At 33.7% G+C, this 22,470-nt stretch overlaps 1 protein-coding gene across 1 annotated transcript in view; it reads left to right on the forward strand.

Annotated features, from left to right (window-relative positions):
* Positions 1–14,844: 14,844 nt before the first annotated feature.
* LOC110101205 (DNA-directed RNA polymerase I subunit 2) overlaps positions 14,845–22,470 on the forward strand; it is a gene marked incomplete at its 3' end in the record, with an annotated part of 79,066 nt that continues 71,440 nt past the window's right edge. The window contains 6 exon segments of the mRNA XM_020829003.2: positions 14,845–15,153; positions 15,240–15,313; positions 15,383–15,502; positions 16,033–16,109; positions 19,603–19,666; positions 19,851–19,921. Coding sequence (XP_020684662.1) covers positions 14,994–15,153; positions 15,240–15,313; positions 15,383–15,502; positions 16,033–16,109; positions 19,603–19,666; positions 19,851–19,921 — 566 coding nt within the window.

Here is a 22,470-nt window from a genome sequence, read left to right on the forward strand (position 1 = left end):
GATTTTAATGAGCTTATACTCGAATCGAGCGGCTCGACGAGACGAATCCAACGAGCCCAAGATCACTGAATTCTGACATTAGTAAGGCCCTCAAATGACCAACGAACAGTGCACTATCGTAGGATTCAATATCGACCGTCCATTCGACCACTCCCTATTCGCCCCTGATCTCACGCCTATTTACGGGCCATGCCACTCCAGAAAATCTATAAATAGAGCCCTCATTTCTCATGAGAGAGGGATCCAAGCAAGAAGAGAAGGAAGAAGCTCCTCCTCGACCACCGTCGGAACCTCGCCGGACCACCGCAGGAGCCTCGCCGGACCACCGCCGGAGCCTCGCCGGACCACCGCCGGAGTTTCGCCGCACCACCATCTCAAGGCCCGACGTTCAGGCCCGACGTTCTACTGAATGCCCGACATACAAGCCCAACGTTCTGCTCAAGGCCCGACGTTCTGCTGAATGCCCAACGTTCTGCTCAAGGCCCGCGTTCAGGCTTGACGTCTTCATCTGAGGCCCTCATCTTCGCCAGAGGTCTTCACCTTCACCAGAGGCCCTCACCTTTGCTAGAGGCCCTTGTCTTCGCCAGATCATCATCAAAGGCCTTGTGCTCCACCAGAATATCACATGAGGCCCAGACTTCCGCCGGACCACTACTTGAGGCCTTGAGCTCCACCATGCCACCACTTGATGCCCATAGTTCTCCCAGAATACTGCCGACAATGGTCCTTTCGACCTCCGTCGCCTACTACGGTCCGTCCGGCCTCCATCAACAAACAACGGTCTTTCTGACCTCTGTCTCCTGTCGACTACGGTCCTTCTGACCAAACAAACATGTATATGTAACTCCTACCATGTAATACAATCTATATGATGTATATTTGCTACATCAATACAAGACATTCTCCAAATGAAGGGCCTCATTTGTAATCGACTGCAAATACTAGTGGATTCATTCAAATTGGGCCAGGCCCCGTGGTTTTTTCCCCTTTTAGGGGTTTTCCACGTAAAAACTCTGATGTCTCTTATGAATGCTACATCCTCTCACTTATCTGATTGTGTGCTGGATCTTCATACAATGCTAAGACGTTATACTATATATTTCTCTACCGCCGCGAATATTCCAGGACGCAACAAGCAGATTCACTTGAAGTAGCTTTTTCACATTGGAGTCTTTGGACTTCTTGTTGTGATTACTTGAATGGTGAAACATTGTAGTTATTTTAATTCTACAGATTAATATGCCTATCAAATTTATCAGTTAAATTTCTTAAAATTATCCTAACAAAATGTATGTTATTTTTTTGTCTATATTAATCTTCTAAACTAAGTATTTTTTTGCACCATGTAGGTGTTTCTTTAAACTTGTCTGCATAACTTCTTACGTATCCTTGCATAGGTATAGTACCATAATCATAATTTTTAGTGATTAATGTTATGTTTTATTACCTATTATAGCGTAAATGCACTATGTATTCACGGTGTTTTAAAAATTTGAACTATTCTTCATACTTTATCACTCTTAATTTATCAAATACAAATAATATATGAGATTTAAACAAATTGTTAAAAGTACGAGTTATGAATAATCAACTATGTATTTTGATGATCATCAATTGCTTAGCATAAAATGATAATAGTTATTATTTATCATTTTATAATTATATTAACTTATTTTATGATAGTCAAAATTAAAACTAATTTAACATTTTTTAAACTACAACTGATTTTAATTAATTTTAATATTACATAGAACATAAATTAAAACTAATTAATTTCAATTTGAGGAAGTTTTATAATAAAATAATAAACATGGTCAAACAACTTTCTTTTTGAATTTTTTTTTTTCATGCTTTTATTACAGTATATTGACCTTTACTTTATTTTATGATCTATTTCAACTGTGCTATGTTTTCATGTATTCATGTTTATGAAATGTCTAATTTTTTAATTTTTTTAATTTATTTTTACTTTAAATGGGCTAACCTGAAGTATACGATCATATTTCTTTGATTGATTTATCTAAAAATCAAAAGATTGTAAAGAAGAAGAAGATGAATACATAATAATTTCTCGAGGAGGAGAATTTCGATTCAAATTCGAAGAATACCAAGCTCTTCATAGAGGACAGAAAAGAATGAGTCTTTAAAAGATTCTATATAAAAAAATTATGTTTGCCTTGAGAGGATAAATAGAAAACTTGTGAATATTTTTGATGGCCTAAAATTGCACATTAGTGTTTTTAATTCAATTGAACAAAAAGAAATTGTGCAATTTATCTATGTTAAAAATTGTTCATTTTTTCTTTTACATTCATTTAGAAAGTTTTTTATATATTCTTATTATATTTGTAATATCATATTTGAAACTACTTATATAAACAAATATTAAACTATGACTTCATATTTATATTTATATGAGTTTAGGACTCTATATAGTTGTTTATGCTTTTTTTTTTAATTAGTTCCTTGATTAATTCATCTAAAAGTTTTACATTTATTTTTCTAATGAAATGATAGATAAGTTCATTAGCCAATATACATAATTGTCAAGTTATACTAGAAAAATAAATTCATTTTATTTACGAAAATTCTTTGAGATGACTTTAGAAATTTCTTGATTGGTACTCTCAACATTTTATCGTAATTGCTTAATTCAAATTCAATAGCACTCGCCATCAAGATTTTTATTTAATTTAGCCTCAATTATTATTTTTTTTATTTAGTCTCAATTACTTTCTTATGTTGTTTTGTTTTCTCTAAGATTTTTAAAAGTTTTATGAATGAAAAATTTTTATTAATTAAATGATATTCAAAATCTATATTTCTTTTATAATATTTATCTAAGAATATGAGATGTTTATATTTTTTCTTATTTCTTTAGAATTTTGTTTTATCTTATCATTTATAACAACTGATAAAATTTAATTTTTTTTTAGAGCACACATATTCTAAACTAAAAAAATGAATGTGTAGCAAAGGACGGGTGACAATGCAATTCATATGTTGTTATAACTAAGCGGTTGTAATTTAAACTTATTATTTTTTTCACTTAAAAAAACTAATAATTATATTTATTACAGTAAAAGAACGGGATCCGTCCTCATATTCTTCATAATGGGATTGTTGATCCTACTCCAAATCTCTTCAAGATTATGATAAACTGATTAATAACATCACATGTTTTGCCTATTAGTTGTGTACCTGATAGCTGCATTATTATATGAACTTGGTGACTGCATACCATCTCATATTGATAGTCATGATTTTATAAGGTCATTCTGTACTGTGTCATTTTTAAGCAAGTGTAATATAATATTTGGACAATAGATAAAAATTGTTGGACCTAACAAATTCATTGGATCAGCTTCAATTCTCCTTCATGTTGGGTAAGTATAAGATATTATTTTTCGTCCCATCATATTTTAATATTTTTTTTGTAAGTTATGTCGTATAGTCTTCTATGAATATTAGATGATTTAATAACATCTAAATTGTTAACTTCTACTATCAAATATTCAGATATGTGTTTGTCTTAAATGATAATGGAACTGATATTGCTAAGAATTGTATTCCTACAGTTTCATACAAAAGGTTCATAACTTAATTTCATTTTCAAGTATACATATATCTTGAATTTCTTATTAAATTTTTTTTCTTAAATTCTATAGGATTTTTGTTATTTTTAGAAAGATGGATAAGACAAAGCGACCACATAACTTCAAGCTTGACTAAAATTTTCAGAATATAAAGTCTTCTCATTTTAGTGATGCTTCTAAATCATTCCATAAAAAAAAGGGTGCCCTTGTAGGATGGCAATATCTAATCGTTTTTCTTTTTATAATGGTTCCATTTTCATATACAAATTTTCAATGCACATACTGTATTTTTCATTTTATCTTCCCTTAACAACTATTATATTTTGTGGCTGTTTGGTAATTTTATTATTATTGTGACAGTAAAGCTATTTTAATTTTATATAAGCTTAAGGTTTATATTATCTTCATTCTTTTGTAATGTTTCAAACATTTGAAAATGACCAATGATTATACGTCAAACTTAATTAATTTCATTATTTCCTTTAACTATAGATAAAAAACACATTGTTTTAGAATTTTTTTCAATCTTTTAAAACTTGATTTTTTTCTCCAAGATAAAATTTATTAGATTCTTTAGCAAAGATAAATGAAATAAATTTAAATTGTATTATAAACCTAAATTGGATGTTATTATATATAAAATATTTTATTTCAATTTATATTAATTCATGTATAATAGAATAATAAATCATCTATACTAATACAAATTTAATATTTCATATTGATATAGAATTTTATATCTTTGATATATCATAGAATAATTATTTTTGTTATATATATATATTTTTTTATTTTTAAATTCTTATTCATGTGCACCATGTGCACATGCATTTATACTAGTTATTAAAAGTGCTGAAATCTAACCACTTCAAGGGTGTATTTCCATCGGGATTGAAAATAGTTTTATCTAACAATACCAAGTGAATTTCAATTTTTTAATTAAAGTTCAAACCATCAACCTTTGTATGATCTTTAACAACACATCCATTCAAAGTTACATATCCACCAAAAGAAATATTAATACCTTTGTGCGTGTCTTTAAAAAGGAGAGAACGAGTATAGCAGAAATATAACAAACAAGGATGCAAACATATCAAACCGAACACTTTAGCAATCAAGAAATGAATATCAGCCACATGATTAAGATCCATTATTAGCCACATATTACACACATGTAATAGTATAAATATATGTACAACGAATGACATTAGTATGAATGAAATCATAACAGCAAGTTATGTCTTCTTTTTGGTATCAGAGCTCCGGTTCTTCAATCTCTCACAAGTAAGCAATTCTCTATGGCTCAATCCATTTATTCCCAAATTGCAAATTCATTATCCGACACAAACACAAATGCCTACAACATACCTGCAACTTTGAAGTTTGTCATTTCAAACATCAAGAACATTGTTCCTACACAATTATCAAATGATAATTATCCCATATGGAAATCTCAAATCACAAAATTGTTAAGAGCAAATGGATTTTTCAATATTGTGGATTCTAGTATCCAACCATCGAATTGCTTCCAGCAGACGAATGATGGATCATCAGTCATTAATGCAAAGTACACCGAATGGGTTTTGATAGATCAAAACTAGCAGCCGCACTTTGTTCTACGATCTCTATAGCCATTCTACCCTATGTTCTTCATCTTGATTCATCAGCTACAATATGGAACACAATTGAAAGGAGATTACATGCATCTAACAGATCAAGAGTAATTCAACTTAAGAATCAATTACACAACTTTTCAATGAAACAACAAACCATGGCCAAATATCTGAAAGAGGTCAAGACACTGGTGGACAAAATTGCAGCAACATGAGCTACAATTGATAAAGAAGATGTAATTCTATACACGATGAAGCATATCAATCATTCAAAAGCATCATACGTACAATGGTACAACCAATAAGTCTTGATGACTTATACGCCTTTCTAATTAGTGAAGAGATTAATCTCAACGCATAAGCAGCAAAGCAACTCAGTTTTCTAGATCAAAATACAGCATTATATACCAACAGAGGAAGGGGAAGTAGAGGAAGAGGTAGATACAACTACCAGAACATTAGAACCAACAATCAACCCATACAACAATGTAAAATATGCAACAAGAAAGGTCATTCAGCCAACAACTACTGACATAGATACAATAACAATTATAATCCCCCACCACCAAAAGGCAACACAGCTCTCACAGCCATAAATGAAAATCAAAATCCAGATTGATATCTGAACTCTGGTGCAACAGCTCACTTGACAAACGACATCAACAATCTCACATTAGGAGATCCCATACCATACAATGGAGCAGACAACATACAAATTAGTGACAGCAGTACCATCTCTATTGCTCATACAGGAGCATGCCCATTACCAACCCCCAATCGTAAGTTGCTATTATCTCAGATTCTTAAAATTCCCAAACTTTCTCACAAACTTCTTTCAATCCCTACTTAACCAAAGACAACAACATTACCATCACATTTGATGAATCTGGCTTTATTGTCAAGGACATCAAGACAAATCAAATTCTGCTTCAGGGTTCAAGTCGTAATGGACTCTACCCAATACCCACAACACCATCCAATCCCAGACCAACACTTACAGTCGTTCATCAACTTCCTACGACATGGCATAACAGACTTGGACACCCGAACATTAGAACCATGGCCATCATATCCAATACCAACCACATTCTAAAAATACCAAAACCTCCCAACACATGTACAGGCTATAAAATGGCTAAAAGCCACATGTTATAATTTCATGTTTCTATTTCCCGTTCGCAAGTTCCATTAGAACTATTACATTCATATGTATTGGGTCCTGCCCCAATTACATCTTATCAAGGATATAGATATTATCTTCTTTTTAATAGATGACCATTCTCGATTCACATGGGTCTTTCCCATAAAATTAAAATCTGAGGTGCCAAAAACATTCATCAGGTTTCATACAATGATAGAAAAATAAATACCTCACAAAGTGAAACAATTCAGATCAGATGGAGGATCAGAATATGTAAATAGAATGCTACAAAAATACTTACAAAAGCAAGGCATTATACATCAGATCTCATGCCCATATACGCCTGAACAGAATGGCACATCTAAAAGGAAGCATTGACATCTGATTAAAACAACAAGAACATTGATAAGCACGGCATCAGTTCCATATACATACTGGTCTGATGCAGTTCTCATGGCATCATATTTGATCAACAGAATGCCATCTCATAACACCTACAACAAAACTCTATACCAGTAGCTATATCACAAGTCTTCAGAATACTCCATATTAAGAACATTTTGATGTGAATGCTTCCCATGGATACCACCACAAAACTAACACAAATTAGCCCTGAGAGCCACATCACGTATTTTTTGGGGGATACTCACCATCTCATAAAGGATACAAATGCTTGAATCCACATACAAACCAAATAACCATATCAAGACATGTCACATTCCACAAAAACATATTCCCCTTTACAAAAATGTCTTAGTCTAACCCCATATCAGTCACCTCCAATGTTCCCAATAATCTCTACCTTCTCACACCTTCAACACAGTGCACAACAAATACATCCCAAATAGTCACACCACCAATAACTACACCCCAACCAATACAAACTACACCTCAGCCAACACAACCCACACCTCAGCTCACACAAATACATCCCAACTCATAAACTCCATAACACAAACACCCATACCACCACCAATACACATACACACCCAATGATAACAAGATTCAAAATTGGATCTCTCAAACCCAAAACCATACTCAACCTGTTACATCAAAACTCTCAAAATCAAGACCCAATCACATATAAAGAAGCATCCAAATATAACATTGGAGACAAGCTATGGAGACAGAGTTTTTGGCACTACAGCAACAACAAACACGGTCTCTAGTACCACCACCGACAAATACTCCAATACTGAGATGTAAATGGATTTACAAAATGAAATTTCATTAAGATGGCTCTGTTGCAGGGTATAAGGCAAGACTGGTGGCTCAGGGCCACATCTAACAATATGGAATAAACTATCTGGAAACATTTAGTCCAGTAGCAAAATTCCCAACTATCAGAATGCTCATCACTACTGCATTTAACAAAAAATGGGAGGCACAACAGCTAGATGTGACTAATGCTTTTCTCCATGGAAGATTGATAGACACAATATAAATGAGACAGCCGCAAGGATATGAAGACAAAGAAAGCCCAGGGCATGTTTGTCGGCTTCACAAAGCAATATACGGGCTAAAACAAGCATCAAGATAATGGTTCAAAATGTTCTCAACTTTATTACAACAACTTGGATTTCAACCAAAGCAGATCCGTCCCTTATGATATTCTCACAAAATGACTCCCAGGCATACATATTAACTTATGTAGATGACATCTTACTCACGGATAACAACTCAGAACTCATATCTAGCATCATATCGAAACTACAAAATACATTTTCCATGAAACATTTAGGCATAACAAACAATTTTCTCGGCATACAAATACTCACATACAAAAACTCCATTTTTCTATCTCAAACACAATATACAAAATCTTTACTTCAAACCACTCGCATGCATGCATGCAAACCTCTATTTAACCCATCATGCACTAAACCACCACAACATATACCACATGATCCTGTTCTCACAGACTTATACACATACCAACAAATAACAGGATATCTCCAATACTTGACCATAACAAGACCAGACATCGCATTTCATGTTAATCTAATTTGTCAACACATGCATGATCCACAACCATATCATGCATATCTACTCAAAAGATTACTCAGATATATCAAAGGGACAGAAAACTATGGTCTTCTTATTTCACATGGACGCTCGATCTCTCAACATACTCAGACGCAGATTGAGCAGGAGACACAAAAACAAGAAGATCTACCTCAGGCTATTATTCATTTCTTGGAATCACACCGATTTCGTGGGCTGTAAAGAAACAATATACCGTAGTCAGATCATCAACAAAAGCTGAATATAGAGCTCTGATATCAAACCGGACACTTCAGCAATCAAGAAATGAATATCAGCCGCATGATTAAGATCCATTATTAGCCACATATTAGACACATGTAATAGTATAAATATATGTACAACGAATGACATTAGTATGAATGAAATCATAACAACAAGTTATGTCTTAAACTCCATTTCATCTCTTCTTTAGTCTTATTATAGCAAATATCAGCATATTCATATGTCGTGTACTTGTCTCTTGCATTCAACACAAAGATGTCATTAATCTCAAATTACCAAAATTTTCGAATAACTTTCCCCATCACAACTTCAACTCTATATGTAAGAGAATTAAGAATACATATCTATGTATAAAATAGCTCAAATGAGTCTATCACAATAAAGAGGAAGTGCAAAATAATAAATTCAAACTCCACTCAATATTTCAACAACTACTGATAAAAATTTGATCGTGCTTGCTATAAGTTGACAAATAATATTTTAACATTAATTAAAACTTTTTCAGACTTTGATTTAACCTTCTTTGAATCATGAGGAATACGCAAATATTATTTAATCCTATTTTCAAAATACAAATAAGCTTAGAAACTTTGCTCAAGTTTCATAAGTTATTGACCAAAATTTGATAGATCCTGCTTTGAGCTGTTTGCTTATGTTGATCAAACCATATTCAAATCCTGATCAAAGCTTCTCCTACTATTGTTCAATCTTGTTTTTTTTTTAAAATATAATCAAGCTTTGATCAATTTTCAATCATGAACCAAATATAGAAGTGGGGGATCGAATGCATCATGTGATAGAAAAGTACACCTCAAACTTAAGGAAAACTTTTATAAAAAGATGGTGAGAACGACAATACTTTTATGGCACAGAATGTTGGCCATTAAAAAAGAAACATACAAATAAGTTAAGTATTATAAAGGTGTGGATGCATAGGTAGATGAGTGGTTTTACATTTAGAGACATAATGTGAGATAAGTATATACGTGAAAAGGTTGGAGTAGCTCCAATGGTAAATAAGATTAGAGAGAGTTCTCTTAGATGGTTTGATCACATAAAACTTTTGCCTTCTAATGATTCGGCTATGAGAGTAGATGTATTAAATCCGGCCTATATTAAAAAATATAGAGGTAGATTTAAAAAGCCTACGTTATAAAGTATTAAAAATTACCATTTTTATTAGTTTTATATGATAATTTAACTCTTAATAAGACACAATGGAGAAAAAGAATCCATGTTGCCAACCCCGCATAGTGGGATAAAGGCTTGACGTTATTGTTGTTGTTGTATCAAATTTGCTTTGACCCTGAACTAAGATAACAAAGTTACCAATCCAGTAGCTATAAATTAAACTTAGATTTGCATTAATAATTTATTTTAAGGAAATAAACATGGCAAGGCCAAAATCATGAAATTTCTTGTACAAATAATCTCTGGATTTGCTAAATTGGGCCAAGTTGATCTTATTAGACTGCCAACTTCCCGTTTAACAAGCATCCTAAGACTCTCTTGTGGCTCCTATCAACATGCCTTATTCTTTAATATCTAAGAAAACATCAGCAAGATAATTGCAAACTAGCCTCGACAAAGGAATTTAAATTCATTCTTAAGCAATGACTAGATATTTGATACAGAAATCTACAATGAATTATATCCACCAAAGTAATTTAGAGTATTTAAATTAATTCATAACTAATACTCTAAAATATAAAACTAGTTTAAAGAACTCATGTACAAATCTTTTTTATAAGCATACATATCATAATCATTTAGTAATTACTTAATTTTACTATACAAAAATAAAGTTTACTCTGCCACACATACAAAGTCACACCATAATTAAACATAAAGTTAAGAATATACTAAGCTTACCCATTATTTTCTTAGCTTATTAGTTTTGAACCATGCCATGAAGCTTGATTTGCCTTAAAATATTAATAACATGTGATGAGTTAATTGACCCGTCACTAACTCTAAATCAAACATGAAAAGCATTTTATGCAATCACAACTATTCATGTTGTTGGCTATAAAATATAATAAATCATATGTTAGCACAACAAGACGAGAGAAGTGTCATATTATATTTGCATCATGGATTATAAAAGCATGTCATCTTGCCACTACAAGAGAAACACCCAATACCGGCGGCCTTGACCGGCGGTTATATGGCCGCAGGAAAAACACCCAATACCGGTACGACCGTCGGCTAGGACCGCCGGGAAACCGCCGGTGCGTACCGGCGGTGTACTGACGCGTGCCGGCGATTAATCTAATGAACGCCGGCCGATGTAACCGCCGGTGCGCCGTCGGTAACATTACCGGCGGCACAACGGCTGGGAAACCGTCGACACAAAGCCGGGTAATAACCGGCGATATACGCCGCCGGAAGACCGTCGGCTACTAAAGCAGCCGGAAAAAACCGCCGGCAAATTGTTTCCTACGCCATTTTTTCCGGCGGTTGGATAACCGCCGAAAAGCTGCCGACGGTTGAGCAAACCGCCGATGTTACTATCGAAACCGTCGGAAAAAACTGCCGGTTTTGGGTGATTTTCCTGTAGTGTGCGATATTACATTCTATTAAAGCAAGGATGGCAAGCATTTTTCATATTATATTACATTATATTTCGTACTTAAATCAATGCTTATGGTATGAGTGAATTCAATCAACTATCAACCATCATTATCATAACATATTGTGGCAAGATAGCCCAATTGAAATGGTCTAAGGAGTCCTAATAGACTACAATCAACATAGGGTGTAATGTGGGTAAGTCGAGTCATAACAATCCATTTCAACATACAACACTGTGATCCTATAAGATAGGCTAACCCTGCATATCAACTATTTCATTTTTCATCGATAATATCATATACTTCTATAGTTAACAGACCTAGTTGTATTGGATGGGAGGTTATCACCTCATAATTACAAACCTTAAGAGCTTTAACTCAAACCATCTAGAGCTCTTACTTAACTTTGATACCCGCTGTTAGAAACTTAGGAGGTAATTAAAGTTAATTACATTAAACATTCACTAATAATTGATGAAATGTGTAATTAAAAGTTTTAGGATTATTGGGGAGGGGGGAGGTTAATTGAACCAAGGTTTATATTAGAGAATTGAAAATCCAAAGTTTCAAAAAAAAAAGAAAAAAAAAAAGACACCTCGACGCCAGGGTTGGCAACGCCGTGGATTTGAGCTCTCGAATTCATTACAGGAAAGTTGTGAATTTCCGGCGGAAAATTTTCAAGTTTCCGGCGGATTTCGAGATTTTCTGACGGATTTCTAACCAAAACGTGATCGACGGTAAATTGAATGTCGGAAAACTTTGCCGTAAAAAAAATTCACCATAATTTTTTTTTTCTGACAAAAAACTTCAGCCCTTTGTCCAGCAATCTACAATCTTGCAGTATACCCACTGTTAATTGAACCAAGGTTCATATTAGAGAATTGAAAATCCAAAGTTTCAAAAAAAAAAAAAAAAAAAAAAAAAAAAAAAAAACCAACCCGGGCGCCCTATTTGAGCTGCTCCAGCGGGTTCGCACCCTGCGCCCATCCGCTCCAAAACCCGCATCCCCACTCCCACGGGTCCGCAACCGTTCGCCCCGGCGAGCCCGCTTCCGCGGTCCGGATTTGCAACCCGCGCAGGTGAGCCAACTACTCGCGCCCAACGGCTGCGCAGGTGAACCCGCTCCCACGGTCCGGGTCCGCAAACTGCGCCTAGCGGGCCACCCAGGTGAGCCCTCTCCCGCACAATTCACGCCCAGACAGCCTGCCTGCCCTTGGATTCGAACCTGCAACCCCCGACTCAAACGAGCGCGCGCTAGTCTGACCAATGCACCGTTCATGCAAAATTGTTTAAATTGTTAAATTTTGTTATTTATATTAAAACCCACAAAATATTAAAATTAAAATTATTTATTTAAGTTTATTAATTTAATTGATAATCCGTTGGAAACTCCGCCGGAAATTCTTCCGCAAAAAATTCTGCCGGTAATGAGTTGTTTTCCTATAGTGATTGTTGGACATAAAATAGGTTTTCACATATGTTACAATGATGGGTTTCAATTTAACATATTTTGGGAGAATTTAGAAGATTCTTTGGAGCTCTGCTAGGTTGGGTGTCATGCGCTAGGTCAAGTTAGTGAATTTTAAATAATGAAAACATCTAAACCCATTTTGGAAAATCCATTCTCAGCCAACTTTGCTGGAGAAGAAAGGAGGAGAGAAATAGGGTGTCAATAAAATAACATAGACACGAAAAAATGGACTTGAACCTGACCAAAAAAATTTAGGTTCGGGTTGACCCATTTAATAAATGGGTCGATTTGAGTTCTAATTCTTAACCCGTTTGAAAAGTTGGTTCGTGTTTGGGTTAACATGTTAACCAAAAACAAATCAAATTTGACATGCATCTCGCACTGCGTCACACTCGCATGCCTCGCCTCGTGTCCAGCAATCAACAATCCTGCAATATACCCATTGTTATATGGCATCATCATATTACTAGAGTGCTTATTATGCTAACCATGTCATGATTATAAACAAATAGGTTTATAAGCATATTTCTTCATTTTTTTCATAACACCATGTGTATCAATTATAAAAATAGTTTTGCTTTATCACAATGCCATATAATTTATATCATTATCTTGTAACATATGATGTTTTGTGAGCAAGTCAACATGAGTAGGACAATCCTTATAATCATATGAATTAACTCTGATAATGTATGAAGGGAAAACAAGTACTTTGCAAGTAAAATCACAAACAAAGGATAAATGTTCTCCTTTATAACACAAGGGTTTTATAAGCTAAAGCAATGTAATCAAAATAAAAGATCAACCTTACATTATGATATAACTTATCTTTTATCTACATAATTGATGATATAGTTTATATATATATATATACATTAAGTTATAAGACAAATACTTCTAAACCTATTTTACACGTTCAACACATGCCTGAGTTCTCTTTCTCTTAATTATATTTCATTTAAGTCTAATTAAATCTCCCATTATCAGAAAGTCACTAGTTATTAATAACATGATCATGGAATTTTATTAACTAGACAAACAAATGTTTTGCAAACATTTTATTTAGGGTTTGTTTGATTTGTTGAAAAAGAAATGCAGAGTAAAAATAATAGTGTATTTGAAATGATTCAAGTTGCATGGATGGGTGTAAAGGGAATGGCGTGATTATTCTTTTTTTGTTTGACTTGAAGTAAAATGAATACAATTTAAAGTTGAATACTGACGATGGCCGTCGATGGTGACCTTCAGTAGGTGGCAATGACAGTTGTTGGTGGTGGCGTTAGTGGCGACGATGGTGGCCATAATTGGTAGCAATCAGTGGGCGTCAATAACGCATTTAGCTCACAGTGAATTTTTTTTTCCCGAAAAAGGTTACTTAAGATAAATTCTATTAAAAGTAATATGCTCAAACTCAAAGATAGATTACTTAAGATAAAATCTATTTGATTTGAAGTTGATTCTTGATACGTCATCACAAAATTAGCTTGATCGGGCACGAATCTCGAGGCAAAAGTTAGTTGGAAACCTCAAAAGTTAGTTACAAACCTGTACATGTAACTCTTACCATGTAATGCAATCTATATGATGTACATTTGCTACATCAATCCAAGGTGACGATGGCCGGCGATGGTGACCTTCAGTAGGTGGCAATGACAGTTGTTGGTGGTGGCGTTAGTGGCGACGATGGTGGCCATAATTGGTAGCAATCAGTGGGCGGCAATAACGCATTTAGCTCACAGTGAAATTTTTTTTTCCCGAAAAAGGTTACTTAAGATAAATTCTATTAAAAGTAATAGCTCAAACTCAAAAATAGGTTACTTAAGATAAAATCTATTTGATTTGAAGTTTGTCTCTTATGAACGCTACAACCTCTTACTTATCTGTTTGTGTGCTGGATCTTCGTACAATGCTAAGACGTTAAACTAAATATTTCTCTACCGTCGCGAATACTCCAGGACGCAACAATTCTATATATAACATAAATGCAAATTTGTATATAGATATATCCAAAATATATAATATATAATTAATATGTGTATATGAATTTTTATTTAATATTTTTAATGACATAATTTTATAGATAAATTGTATGTTATTGATTAAAAATATTTAAAAATAGTTATTTTTAAAAATTAATTATAAATTTGACTATAAATAAATAGACCAAAAGTATCTTAGAATTTATCGATAGCGGACTGCGCGTGCCGCCATTGTTCGTGCTGTAGGGTTTTAAGTCTCGCCGCCACCGCCTAAACCCGCCGTCTCCGTTTAAAGCCCAAACCCTCGCCGTCTCCGGCTAAAGCCTAAACCTCGCCGTCTCTACTGTTTGTGATGGATTCAAAGAACAATAGCGCCTACGCGTCTCTCCAAGAGCTCGTGAAGCACCACATCGAATCCTTTGATTACTTCCTTGACGAAGGGCTAGAGAAGGCTATCATGGCTATCACACCCATCCATATTGTGGACCCACTAACTGGGTCGAAGCTAAAAAATATCCTTTCTTCTTTTTCGTTTTCTCTTTTCTTCACATGTTAGCGTTCTTATAATTGGTTTAGTTAGATCCTTAACGCTTTTCACTATTTTTGAAGAAGCCCTACTTGTATCCTCCTACGAGGAGTGGACGCCTGGGTGCACCTAACTTTCCCACCGAGGTTAGGCTTTTCTTCCCTTCATTATTGTCATTCTCAATTCTTTATTTATTGCTGTTGGTTGTGGAGCAGTGCAGGCAAGCAAAGTCCACGTATCGAGCTGTCTTCAAAATAGACGTTGGCTTCCAGTATGATGGAGGAGCCGTCATAGGACAGAAAATTAGCTTCGGGCATGTGCCGATTATGTTGATGGTCTTGTTCCGCCTCTATTTATTTTTCAGTATATCATGTTTTAGTATTTGCATTGTCGCCTGACTTATTTATGTTCCCTAGATTTTCTAGATTTCCCTCTTTAAGGAGCTGTTTGGCACAAGTAGCATTTCGTAAATACTAGAAAGATTTATATTATTTTAAATACTTAGAAGATTAAAACGTGAATCTGTTTGGTAATTTGGCATTATAACGGTTAAATCTTGCTTGATCCTAATAAAATGTTTGGCTATTTATTTTAGGATTTATGATTTTTCTGGGGGAAATCCTTAAATCCCATGAATGGTGGATTTAACCAATAGCAGATTTTAAACAAATTTTATCAAAATAGTAGGGATTTAAAGTCATCAAAAATATGATTGTGAGATTTAAGATACATATTGCTTGCATCTTGCTGAAAATGTTGTGTTTTGATCTCTCATTGAATTAGCTGGCAGGAATTTTTAATAACCAAATAATTTATTATTTACTTATTTACAATAATTTAATAGCTACAAAATTTGCTTTTGCAGTCAAAACTTTGCCATTTAAGAGGACTTGCGCCTCAGAAATTAGTTCACCATAAAGAGGAGGCAAGTGAAGTGGGCGGGTAAGTAGCTTCTTATTCTTGAATAATTTATTGATATTGTCAATGCTGGTTCAAGTTGAAAGTCTACTCTTTAGGACATTTCATTTTGAAAAATTGTTTATTATTTGTTAATTTTTCTAGATAACAACAATGCAATTTCTATTTCTTACAAACTTGTGAATAAATGTATGCACATTTATATTTTCATGCTTATGTATGAGAACTTCTCAATTATAGTCGTTTGTAATGAATATTTTTTGTCTTTTGTTGTGTTATGATGTGCTATTTTATGTTTTTTATCAATGTAGATGATTTTCTTACAGAATCATTGAATGTTGATGTAAAGTGCTGTAGAAGTTGTCTATCTGCTAAAATTTTGTTGCGGTATTGATATGAGTTAATTGAATTACCAAAATGAATATTATTTAATTTTATACAATCTTGATAATATATCTTGATCTAATTAATATATACCTAAGTAAAATATTTAGGTTAATTAATTAGATAAACATTTAGAATGCATAAAACACTTTTTTGGGAGGTTAGTCTACCATTTGATTTGATTTGATAAAAACTACTTTTTAGCTTTAATGGAACTAGATTTTTTCATATCTATTTTTAGAAACACTTTAAAATTGATTCTACCATTAAAGGAAGTAGAAGTAGGCAATAGAAAACTTGACAAATGTTGTATGAGTGCATCATGCCATTCCTTCTTTAGGCTACCTAAAACTTGCCACTTTTCCTTGGAACATAATATGACCTATGTGTGGGCTTATTTCAGCCATATGAAGCTAGAAATGGTTCATGGCAAGAGATTTTGGTTATGAAGAGGTGATATACACATTTTTAGTCGAGTTACTTAGGTGTGTGTGGAAGATGTAGCTTCTGTACATAGTGATTTTTAATGTTTTATTAGACAAATAGGTGTCATTAAAATTGTCAAACTCAAAAAAGCTTGATAAGAAACATGAGAAGCAAGGTTCTATTTTGTTTTATTCGTTTAAGTAAATTCTTCATGAGAGAATTTTTTTTTTCACACAATGATATTGCTGCCAACATCAACAACAACAACAAGCCTTTATCCCACTATGTGGGGCTTGCTACACGAATCCTTTTTCTCCATTGTGTCATGTTAAAAGTCAAATTCTCATCTAAATCTAATAAATAAAGATCATTTCTAAGATTTTCTAACAAAGCCTTTTTAGATCTACATATACCTTTTTAACTTAAGTCAAATCTAATACATCAACTTTCCTAACCGGGTCATTGGAAGGCTGTCGTTTTATGTGACCAAATCATCGAAGGAGACTCTCTCTAATCTTATCTTTCACTGGAGCTATTTCAACTTTTTCACATACATGCTCTTTTCGCATCCTGTCTCTAAGAGTAAAGCCACTCATCCACCTAAGCATCATCATCTCTGCAACACTTAACTTAATATTATGCTTCTCTTTTAATGACCAACATTCTGCATCATAAGACATTGCAGGTCTCACTACCATCTTATAGAATATTCCCTTAAGTTTGAGAGGGACTTTTCTATCACACAACAAGCCTGATGCATTCCTCCACTTTAACCATCCGACTTGAATTCTACTAATAATATCCTTGTTTATTTCATCGTCACTCTGACCAATAGACCCAAAACATCTAAACGTGTAATCTTGTTAATGACTTGATCGCCCAAAGTCACAATCCCCCACTAGATCAATTATTACTAAAATTACCCTCAATATATTCAATTTTAGATATCTCAAATGAAAGCCTTTAGAATGTTAATTAACGTTTGACCTCCATAATTCAAATTTACCTTCAACTCCTCTAGTCTTATCAATAAGAAGAATATCATCAGCAAAAAGCATACACTAGGGTATAATCTCTTGCAAATGTCTAGTGAGAACATCTGTGACTAAATCAAAAAGATATGGGCTTAAGGCTGATCCTTGATGTAATCCAACTGAAATAGGAAAATACTTAGTCAAAGCACATTGTGTTTTAACACAAATAACAGCTCTTGCATGCATATTCTTAATGACTTGAATATAAGCATTATTAACCCCTTTCTTATGTATAACTCTCCATAGCACTTCTCTTGGAACTTTATCATATGTTTTCTCTAAATCAATTAATATATATATATATATATATATATATCATTCTTATTCTCTGTATACTTCTCCATCAAACCTCTCAATAAATGCATAACTTTCATAGTAGATCTACATGGCATGAATCTAAATTGATTTTGAGAAATCTTAGTGTCACGTTGCAACCTATACTCCATAACTCTCTCCCATAGTTTTAAAGTATGACATATTAACTTAATTCTTCTATAATTCTCACAATTTTGTGCATCACCTTTATTCTTTAAAATAGGAATCAACACGCTCATTCTCCACTCATTTGACATAGTCTTCAAAATAATACTAAAAAGTTTAGTAAGCCAAGAAATTCCTTTGTCTCCTAAGCATTTTCATACCTCTATTGGAATATCATTACCTCCAACAACTTTTTCACACTTCATTTTTGTTTTAATGATATTGCCAACATGTTCAAAATTAAATAAACTGTTTATAAGTTTAAAATAACGAAAACCTATTTATTGAGATTCCTCTGAGGTCAAAAGCTGCCTTTTGGTATATTTTCCGCACTTATGTTTGTTAGTCTAAAGGCTCATAACCTCTTGCCCTACACTTTTGTTCATTTTAAAGGCTCATCACCTCCTTTCCTACACTTTTGTTCATTCGATTTTACTCTCTTTCTTACCACAATGGCATAATAATTTTAGTAATTTGATGTACTCTCCCTTCAAATTTTTATCCATGAAATGAGTTATCTTGTTATTAATAATCTTGAATATGGCCACTAATGTTAGTCTCATTATCCATGAATTGGAAATCTTGGAATTTTGTTTTCACTTGCGAGATAATATTAATAGAATTATTGAAGAAGTTACTAAATTTGATGCACGTATACTAAATTAACGGGATTAAGCAAATTATACAAGATACCTCATATTTTCTTGGTAAGAAAATTCATTCAAATTGTATGATTTTATTCAATATTTATTTGATGGTGACAAAACAAACGTAATTAATTTGATGGCCTGGATTTTAGCAATCACTTTATGATAGACAATGAAAAAGTTTCTTAAGATCTAACTCTATGTAAAGAGATCGAAGGCGTGTTGTGATGGCTTGTGTTACTTCTTCTGAATGACATGCATTTTATAATAAAAGGACTCTATATTGTTTACTATTAAGCTGTTTTTGATAGCAATTACACATCAATGTCTTGATGTTCTATAGTGAAGCTTTATGCCTCAAAAGCTTGTTCTTTCATAGCAATTTCTTTATATGATATCCTCTATTCTCCAGCCATTACTTTTTAGTGGATATTTGATGTTAGTTTCATTGATGTTTTCTTGTTGTGTTTGATTTGAAATTATTATCTTTTTTCAAAAAATGTTTTATTTCCTCTGGATTAATAACTCACACTCACTACTTTTCAGATACTTTATAATTAATGGATTGGAGCGCGTTAGCCGGCCTTTGATGATTCAAAAGCGTAATTATGTGAGATTCATAAGATCATCTATCTAAATATAAAAGTTAGAATCATTTATTGTTGATAGGGAATGAAAATTTAATCTTTCTATTTCTCATTGCATTTTGTTATTTCTTTGCACATATTCATGGATAGTTTAGGGTTTTTTTTGGCAACATCCACTTTAACTTAAATACATGATTTGTATTTCAGCCAATGACTGTGGTTCGTCAGACCTTTATTGGTCGAGGAAATGGTTTCAGCAATAAAGCAGTTAGTATAAGGTGCTCCCTTACTATTTATTTTCTTATTCAACATTAAATTCTCTATTTTTCATGTAATTTTTTGGCTTACTTGTTAAGTCTTGAATTTTTAATACTGTAGTTTCTTCATTTAATTTTTAGTGATTTATATAATATATTAGATATTAAAGAGCAAAAAAGATTTATGTATAAGTTAACCAAATAAAAAGATGAGAGAAGTAAATATTTAGTTCAAGTGAAGTGTATTAAGGATTAGGATCAAAAAGTACTTTTCCTAAAAGATGATGAGATATTTCGATAAATTTTCAATGAAGGTTGTGAAAATAAGATTGATTTTAGTGACCTTTGTATTGCAAATGAAAATAGAGATATTTATTTTTATTTAAAAATTAGTAGGACTCGATGATATTCTAACAAAAGTATAGAAATATTTTTGAGTAATGAATTTCTTGGTTATCTAAACTTTTAAATATTATTTTGAAACCTAAAAAGATTTCAGATGTGGAGAAGTGTTGATTCCTATTTTTAAGAATAAAGGTGGTTTGCAAGACTGTGTGAATTATAGAGGAATTAAGTTAATGTGTCATATATAAAATTATGGGAGAGTATTTGTGCATAAGTTACGGCGTATACTTATGTTTCTCAAAATTAATTTGGATTCATGTCGGGTAGGTCTACTATGAAAGCTATATATTTGTTTAGAGGTTTGATGGAGAAGTATAGAGAGTAATAAGAAGGATCTACTTATAATATTTATTAACTTAGAGAAAGCAGATGATAAAGTTTCAATAGAAGTGCTATAAAGAATTCTAGAAAATAAATGAGTTAATAGTGTTTATATTTAAGTTATTAAGGATATCTATATATGATCCATTATTTGTGTTCAAACACAAGGTGATTTAATGATGTGAACCATATGAGATGAAAACCACTAGGAGTTATTTCAAGAAATTTAAGAAGAAAAAAAGATTAAAGTTTTTCTCCTTTTAAATTTAAAGCTAGCACATAGAATTGAGTTAAGAATTTGAAAATTTCAACTTTATTAGGTCCAAAGAAATGCAATTGAAATTAACCGAAGCAATTCATTCAAAACTCCAAGAGATTTAGATGCAAAGTACAAGTAACAAAAATCCAACGCTTAACAATGAGAATTTCATCTTGAGGGCTGTTTCACTCAACTATTAGTAAGCTTTAGCGGAGAGAGAAGATCCAAATGATGAAGGATATCACCACTAGAGAGAAGGCGCCGAAGAACTTCGTCGGAGGAAAGGTAGCCGGTGGGGATGGATGTCGTAGGTGGCCGTCGAGACTCCACTTGTAATTTGAAAATCGTCGGTCGATGATGCTTGCAAGGATCAGGACGACTCTCTCCAAATATTCTTCCACGGTGGTTTCATCTTCAAATCCTACGTCGAAGCACGGAGATCGTAGGATGTTGATGCTTCCGTCGGCGTTGAACACAAGACCCCACTCAAGCTCCGGATCCGCCATACGTCATTGAAACAGAGATGGGAGACGTCGCCTTCGTTCCCTCTTGGACTCTTGATTCAAGAGACGGGAAGAGAGAGGGTGGGGCGGGGGGACGGCGGGATTCCAGGGGAGAAGGGTGGCCGGCGGGTGTAGAGAGGAACAAGGCTTGAAAACAAATTAGGTTTAGATGACTTCTCTTAGGGAATTAATCAAAATCTGAAGTAATTTCAGTTTTGATTAAGTTTGGAGGGAAAATTGGCTTGAATTTGAAATTTTCAATCAAGCAATTAAGGCATTAAGTGGAGTTAATGAGGGGAAGCCAATGAAGGGGCCGACGGTCAATAGAGGGAGGGAGGAGGTTTGAAAACTTAAAACTGAAATTTGATTTCAGTTTTAAGTAAATTAGGAGGGAAAATTATTTGGAGTTAATTCTTAATTCAAGAGGAATCAATGCCTTAATGGGGCATTAATGGGGCTCCACCCAAGCATGTGGCCGGTGGCTTCTAGAGGGGGAAATTGGTGTGGGAGCAAGTGGATGGTTTCCAAATTGGGTGCATGAGGTTTAAGAAGGATTCAAACAAAATCCATTTGAATTTGAATTTTGTCATGAAAACGGATTTAAAACTTTCCTAATTTGGAAATTCCAAAATTGGAAAGATTTTGAAATTCAAATTTTGAATTTTTAAAACTTGAATTCGAGGAGAATGGGAGATGAGGTCGATGGTTGAAAGGTCCACGGACGGATGGTGTTGGTGGGGTGGCCGGCGGCTAAGGGGAAGCTAAGGCCGGCGGGTTGGGGAGAAGGAAGGGGGGTTGAATGTTGGGGATAGACCACGAGCCAAGGACTCTTCCAATGACTGGTGGGTATTGCTTTTCGCCCACACCTTGGGCTCTCGTTCTTCTCTCTAACTCTCCACAAGAAGAAGAAGACAAGATGATCAAAACAACTTTTTATTCATAATATTCATTCAGCCCAAAATAATACATGAGACCACTATATATAGGTCTCAACTCATACAATGAGAAAATACGAAATTGCCCTCTGGGCTACAATAACAAAGTAACTCCCCACAGGGGTAAACATGGAAAAACTGCAAATA

The sequence above is a fragment of the Dendrobium catenatum genome, unplaced genomic scaffold (assembly GCF_001605985.2).
Source record: "Dendrobium catenatum unplaced genomic scaffold, ASM160598v2 fragScaff_scaffold_662, whole genome shotgun sequence".
Classification (NCBI taxonomy): domain Eukaryota; kingdom Viridiplantae; phylum Streptophyta; class Magnoliopsida; order Asparagales; family Orchidaceae; genus Dendrobium; species Dendrobium catenatum.